The sequence below is a fragment of the Pollicipes pollicipes genome, unplaced genomic scaffold (assembly GCF_011947565.3).
Source record: "Pollicipes pollicipes isolate AB1234 unplaced genomic scaffold, Ppol_2.1 Scaffold_7231;HRSCAF=8579_pilon_pilon_pilon, whole genome shotgun sequence".
NCBI lineage: Eukaryota > Metazoa > Arthropoda > Thecostraca > Pollicipedomorpha > Pollicipedidae > Pollicipes > Pollicipes pollicipes.
Window position 1 is genome coordinate 28,134,727 of NW_023597034.1, and position 7,442 is coordinate 28,142,168.

General features: G+C 53.7%; 1 protein-coding gene across 1 annotated transcript in view; it reads right to left on the reverse strand.

Moving 5' to 3' along the window:
- LOC119109948 (mitochondrial enolase superfamily member 1-like) overlaps positions 1 to 4,299 on the reverse strand; it is a 25,778-nt gene extending 21,479 nt beyond the window's left edge. The window contains exons 1-3 of the mRNA XM_037233693.1: positions 4,189 to 4,299; positions 3,647 to 3,785; positions 517 to 581 (exon numbers count right to left, since the gene is read on the reverse strand). Of these exons, the coding sequence (XP_037089588.1) occupies positions 517 to 581; positions 3,647 to 3,785; positions 4,189 to 4,299 (315 nt within the window). The remainder of the gene's footprint in view (positions 1 to 516; positions 582 to 3,646; positions 3,786 to 4,188) is intronic.
- Between the last annotated feature and the right edge of the window lie 3,143 nt (positions 4,300 to 7,442).

Below are 7,442 nucleotides of genomic sequence, written 5' to 3' on the forward strand. Positions count from 1 at the left end.
GACCATAGAGTGGGTCCAAGGGTCTGTGGGGTCTTGTACGCGTCTGCGTGGGTCTCAGCCAACCGATCATGGAAGGCTTGCCGATTTATCTGACGATGGGAGTTCTGCCCTGGCGTGCAGACGCAAAGATGAACCGACACTCATGATGGTGATCATACCGTTATGCATGCACAACGCAAAGATAAAGACGAGATTTACGGTGGTAGTCCGACCGTTACCACCGACACGCCTCTCAAAGTGCGAGGCTTTGTCAAGTCACACGCGAACAAGCCGCAACTGCCGGGACTGAGAGGCCACGGTCGAGCCCGGTGGCCCCTCGAATAGCTCGTCGTCGCGGAGCGGTCGGTGCGTGACACACGCCGTTTTGAACTCGTCGAGCGGGCGGCGCCGCTCCGCCGTCCGGTCGTCGCGCGTCAGCAGCACCAGCGCCCCGTGCCGGCCGTGGAAGTGAAGCCGGTCGGCCACGTCCGGCGCATCGCACCGGTTATCGCCTGCCGACGGAGGACCGGATCTGACGCGCACTGAGAGCGCTGGTGAGAGCGGGGCCGACGGGGGACCGGACATGGAGCGCACTGAGAGCACTGGCGAGAGCGGGGCCGACGGGGGACCGGACCTGAGGCGCACTGAGAGCGCTGGTGAGAGCGGGGCCGGCGGGGGACCGGACCTGAGGCGCACTGAGAGCGCTGGTGAGAGCGGGGCCGGCGGGGGACCGGACCTGAGGCACCGAGAGTGCTGGTGAGAGCGGGACCGACGGGGGACCGGACATGGAGCGCACTGAGACCACTGGCGAGAGCGGGGCCGGCGGGGGACCGGACCTGAGGCGCACTGAGAGTGCTGGTGAGAGCGGGGCCGGCGGGGGACCGGACCTGAGGCGCACTGAGAGCGCTGGTGAGAGCGGGGCCGACGGGGGACCGGACCTGAGGCACACTGAGAGCGCTGGCGAGAGCGGGCGACGGGGGACCGGACCTGGGCACACTGAGAGCGCTGGTGAGAGCGGGGCCGACGGGGACCGGACCTGAGGCGCACTGAGAGCGCTGGTGAGAGCGGGGCCGACGGAGGACCGGACCTGAGGCGCACTGAGAGCGCTGGTGAGAGCGGGGCCGACGGAGGACGGACCTGAGGCGCACTGAGAGCGCTGGTGAGAGCGGGGCCGACGGGGGACCGGACCTGAGGCACACTGAGAGCGCTGGCGAGAGCGGGGCCGGCGGGGGACCGGACCTGAGGCGCACTGAGAGTGCTGGTGAGAGCGGGACGACGGAGGACCGGACCTGAGGCGCACTGAGAGGCGCTGGTGAGAGCGGGCCGGCGGGGACCGGACTTGAGGCGCACTGAGAGCGCTGGCGAGAGCGCCGGCGGGGGACCGGACCTGAGGCGCACTGAGAGCGCTGGCGAGAGCGGGGCCGGCGGGGGACCGGACCTGAAGCACACTGAGAGCGCCGGCAAGTTCCCAACCTCAAAACCACCAGCTTAGGTTTCGACTTCGACTTCGGCTTCATGCCATTGTGTTGGTTACGGATTCATTGTTTGGTTAGGGATTCATTGCTTTGGTTCCGGATTCAGCTTGGAAGCAAGAGGCCTGGCTTCGTCCCCATGCCTGGCCGGAACCCCGAGAAAAGGTCCCAGGACACAAAGATCCTTCAGCCAAGTTATGAAAACGACCGCGGGTACCAAACGGCTGCTCAGCCAACTTGAAAAATGTCCTGGTTCCAAAAGACCTTGCCAATATTCCATAAAAATCCCAGGTGCTGGAAGGTGGCGCAGAAAGATTAAACCAAAAACCTGGATTTCAAAATTTTCACACTTCCTCCTGGATCCTACAGCATCCAAGACTCAGACTCTGGGACTCAAGATTCCACATATCCGACTTGATCCAAGGCTCTATTTCCGGGGTTTGAAATATGCGCATATTCTGTACAACGCCGCGTTTGCCCCCCCCCCCCCTAATCGAATACTCCTTTGCAACCTGGTCACCACCCAGTGCATATTGGGATTCTCCACTGTTCTGTCTGCAGTGATCTTTTTTGGAAGTTGTTCTCTATGGGTTACGGGCTGTTGCCAGTCTGATTCCGTTTAGGTTTGTTTTGTTTTTGAGCGTGTGAGGCACGGTCTAGGAATCCTCTTGAGCCTCCAGTCGAGCCTCTGACTCAAGCTACTTCGTGCCCGCATCGCAGTTTACCTCGTATTGAAACAGCCGATGGATTTTTAAAATCCAATTTTCTGGAAAAAATCGCCTTTCCCTGTAGCAACACCGACACTAATAACAATCGCGGGGTCTCGTTGACACCAATCCACTGGTGTTTTTCGCAACCTATCTATTCTAGTTCGAAACCACACCGAAGTTGCATGGCCCGCTCCCCCTCTTTCACTCCGTGTTTCACTCTTTCACTCTTTCACTGTGTTTCACTGTCTTTCACCCCATCTCTGAAACACGGCGTGAATCAGTAGGCGGACCAGAGGGGCGGTTAAGACGGAAGTGGTCCGGATCTGGGAAAAACCAGTTAACTGGTCGAAACTGCGGGTAGGTGTAACCATTTTTCTCTCACTTGTCAGCCCCCTCTCCCCCGCCAACCCACTTAGCACAACTATGCCCCAAATGCTATCTGCACCCGACCTTCAGTGTCATCTCTGCAGATTCACCGGGCCTTTCTGGCAAGCTTCCTCACAAACTACGCCCTTGCCCACGTTACCTCAAGTTGTGAAGCTCTGAAAATTTGGGGGAAAAGCGGCCTGTGGGAAAACAGAGGCCTGAGGCCCAGCAGTGCATGTCCCCTTCCCCTGCAAATGGCACACATGCAGGAGATTAGTACACACCGCCTGCTGAATTTCATTCTCTTGGACTGGAGCCTCCCCTTGCTTTACTCCGACGTCCATTACAATCTTTGCGGCTGAACCAACAAACGCGAAGACTTGACGGACACAATGGTGGCCCTCCTGGGACACCACAGTCTTCAACATGGAAAAATAGGTGAATGAATATGCATGACATTGGCCAATGCGAAGTAATCATGAAAAACGAACTTATGTCCAAACATTTAAACTGAATGTCGATTTTTCATCTCTTTTTCATGACCTGTCTTTTGTTAATTTTTGCTCTTCTTTTGACGCGTTTTCGTGTTTGTATCCTTTCCAACAGGCTTTTCCAGAGTTTCGTTTTCTGAACACGCTTTATCGTACTTTTCAACACACTTTTTCTGTTCACAAGTCGGAAGTTTTCAGTTAAGTGGGGATCCCCCTCTATATTGCCCGTGCGTAATATCACATAATTTCTGTCCCACATAGTTATAACCGTTTCCGTCCACAGGCACCGATAGGGCATCCTGTGTGTTGCTGTGCGTGCTCGTTAGATGTAAGAACTCACTGAAGCCCAAGGCTGTTGTTGGTTGTACGCGCGAACTTAGTCGTGCGGATTGGATGTTGGTCATGTTGGGGTACTGGTCAGCTGAATCGCAACACTAGCAATACATAGAATTTAATCTCTTCACTTACAATACATCTCTATAATCTATATATCTCAAATAACCCTAGACTTACAACAGTTATGCTTGACTGGCCAGAGGGATTGGCACGAGCAAGCCGTCACTAGAATAGCTTTCATGCAAGCTGTTAGAAATCTGCTATAAATGTGCCAGATTGAGGCTGGACTCACGCTCGCTGTGCTGGTTGGGATTGGTGACGGACGCCTGCGCGCACTTGCCATACAGGTCGACCACGGCCCACACTTGGGACGGCAGACCGGTGCCGGCAACGCCCTGTGGCGAGCCGTTCACGTAGAACACCAGCTCGCCCTGCAAACGGGGCCACCACTGAGGCGTCGTCACTGAAACCGGGCTGTCCGGCGGTGCAGGGCAGTGGTCTTAGCTACGGCATGCACTTTGTTCGTGGAGCACCATAGCATGGAACAGTTCGGGAGACGCGACCAATTTTGATGTCCGTAGTCTCATGCTTTCCACGGCAGCCTATTTTGGCAAGGGGCACGATATTGTCCACGAGATGACTGTACCCTCACTTAAACAGCTGGCCTGAGTCCCTCCGCAATTCACAACTCGTACCTATATCGATACATCCGTCCTGTCGCAGCATGCGGATATTCCTCAGCGTTCCCACTTGGCAACGCAACCCCCGAGACCTCGCTTCCGAACCACAGGCTTCCAAGCGGCAGGGCCTGCTCGTCGTGCGCTGCTGACTCACATCGTGCGAGCGCGACACGGCCACGGTGTCGCCCTCGGCCAGCTGGTCCAGGTCGGAGCCGTAGATGTCGATCACCGACCGCCCGTCCCGCGACACGGAGATGCCCGACATGATCTGGCGGCCGCGCACTAAGTCAGCACTGGTTATCAGTGGCACGGCCATGGGACTGGTGAGGCAGAATCAGCGAACACACGAAGGATGCGGCTGAACTTAAATTGTACATAACGAGGCATATTGCGTGAGTAAATGATGATAATCGCAAATAGGGACTCCCGAATACAGAGACTGAGACCAGGCAACGCTGTGTGTACGTCGTGCAAATCATGCATGCCTGCAGCGGACTTGACTGAGGCTTTAGCGACAAATATTGTGCCGTAACATACATTGAGTCAAATATATTCAGACAAATATTGCGTGGCCCATGCCTCCTTCCCCCTACGAAAACCTAAATGTGTTCTTGGGTACCAGTTTGTTAGTAAGGCAAGCACTTTGAGCAACGGCCGACTTTGAATACACGGATCAAATGGCCGGACACATCTTCCCGACAAGTGACTACGGAGCCACGAGCCCGAGTGGCCAGGCATGTCTGTCGTCATGAAAGGCGGGTGCCTTTCTACTGTTTACAACTTTGGGACTGATCTCAGGACGCCAAGGGACCACTTCACCAGACGTCCGTTCCGATGGCTCAGTTGGTTAGAGCGCCTGCCCTTCCATCCGCCAACCGGTGGCAGGGTGGGTTCGAGTCGCTTTAGGCGCCTGCTAAACTTGACAGGTATAGCCTTGACAGGTATGGCCTGGAGCCGGTGGCAGCGGCCACGCTAGAGGTCAGTTGACGTCAGGGGGCAGGATGCGTTGCGTTGTCGAGCGTTGCAGCGAACTTCCAACAAACAAAAAATAAGCGGCACATCCGCCACCAAATTAGGCCGTTGACCTGGCACTGCGTCGTCGTGTGGTTGGGGTCAAGCTACACAAGCACTGCTTGACGTTAGCTCTGATCACATAAATCTAGCCATTCAAAACGCTCAGATAAAACACTTACAAACTAAGTCAGTAAAGTTGGCATCAAATTCGGATATCAGTACATTCGAAGTAAACAATAGGTGCAGAATCCTTCAATTTTATTGAAACTAAGGTAACATGTGCAACTGGTGCCCAGCCACATGCTGGTAAAATCAAAAAGTCGTACATCCAGCACTTTGGCAGTCACCGGCTACTGAAAACCCCAACTCGCAGATATCCGATGCCTTCATGTCGGAGATCACCACCTGTATTTTGAAGGCTTTATGCAAAAGCGCTGATTTAAAAAAAAATGACTAAAACCAAAAGCACACCGATAAATAGCACCATATCAACAAGGTCTACGCATGATCATAAAATGATAAGCTATCAGACCAAACGATACAAGCCATTGGAAAGTGCCGACCCCTTTACTTCCGTTGAAACTGGTACGATGTACAGCTTTTTGCAACAGTTGAGTCCAATTGAGCCATTGAAAAGGTCCCGAAACATTCATTTTAAGGGACACCACGAACTCTGCTTTTCGTCCGGACCAAATTCTAAATCGGCCCGTTCCGCACAGAGGCACCACAGAACCTTCATTATGGAGCATCGTACACATTATTTAAGCAGACACCTATTTCCGGGGGACCGCCTTGGGTCCTAAAACTGGTATTTTCAGGAGATATCAAAGTTGAGAGGCACCACAATGCTCACACTTCCCCCATGAGGGGAACCCTGGATCGGCTCACTTGGCGATAGGTTACCAAAGCTTTTATCTTGGGTCGTCATAACCTTTTTTTGGCAGGCACTTTATTCAAACAGGTCACATAAACGACCATAACATCTTCATTTCAAAGCACACCAAAATCAGGGGCTACACAACTTCTGTGCCTTCCACCCGGACTAAATCCTAGGTCAGATCTCTCGCCCAAGAGATACCCGATGGCCTCATCTCGGAGATCACCACCTGTATTTTGAAGAGGTACTCTTTGATCTATGCAGGCACTTCGAAGAGCTCCAATCCCTCTAATCTTAAGCGGCGCCACACTCCAAAGGGCACAAATACTGTCCCACTTTTTTGCTTTCACGAGGAACCAAGGGCGCCGCTATCGCTGGGACAGGGGTATATAACTTATCTTAGGTCTTCAGGTCCCGAGGACCCGAGAAGCCCTTTGGACGACGAGGGTACGGCAATCCAGAGTCTGATCGAAGGGCCCGAAGGACAAGCCAGGGGATGAGGGATGTGATCCAGTATGCAATACCAAACGCTCCGTCCGTCGCCAGCCTTGGCCCTCCATCCTCTCTAACAAGTAGGGGCAGGTCAGGGACTGCAAATATTAATCCGAAAGGGCGTGCATTGGCCTGGCCACTATGCTGATCAGGGGCTCACAACTCCCAACAAGGGGCCCGGGTCGGCAATAAGCACACAGTCGGCCATGGGGCACGCTTGCTGAACGGGCCAGGAGCGTGGCCTCGGACGTCAAAAGGCCTCTTGCGGTCGGCCCAAGGCCCTCTTGACAATGACAGGAGACATGAGAAACGATGATGCAATGGTTAGCTTCACGATGAAACAATGACTTGTGCCAGTCAGAGGTCGCGGGGACCGAACGATGCGTCCTCCGAGCCGCTTCAACCAGGAGACAGAGGTCGATAAGCAGAATTGGTGTCTCAGTGCCAATTACGCACTTGGACTCCATGTGCTGGTAAGGGATCGTTTGCGTCGGTGACGTGTCCTGCGTCGATCCTGTGTCAGATGCCAAGGTCAGAGGGTCCGCCACATCAGTGATGGGACCGACGCATGAGCATCACACTGACAGCTTCCAGATCGACACAGCAACGCGGTCCCAATATCGGCCAGAATAGCAGTTTCTGGTTACCCATGGGCTGCAATGAATGGCCCTTCAGCTCGGACCAGGACAATTCATCTGTGTGATTTTCAAGGTAGATTTCTGAGTGAGACTGTGGTTTTGTGCTTGCTAAAACAACATGAAAATATGTAAACATTTGTGTAAGAAATGCATACATATTGCAACCTTGTGTATGATGTGTAATAAAAGACATGCTTCTTTTGCAAGCCACTTCTACATATACATGACCTGTGATGAATACATGGCTGATAAACAAGCATCATTTCCAACATCAGAACTTCAGAACTTCCAACACCTGATGATGGTCAGCGGGTAAGTAACTGGTCAAATTGTATTCAAGCAACACACCAGCAGAGAACAATCCCCACCAATTGTTCCCTACATGAT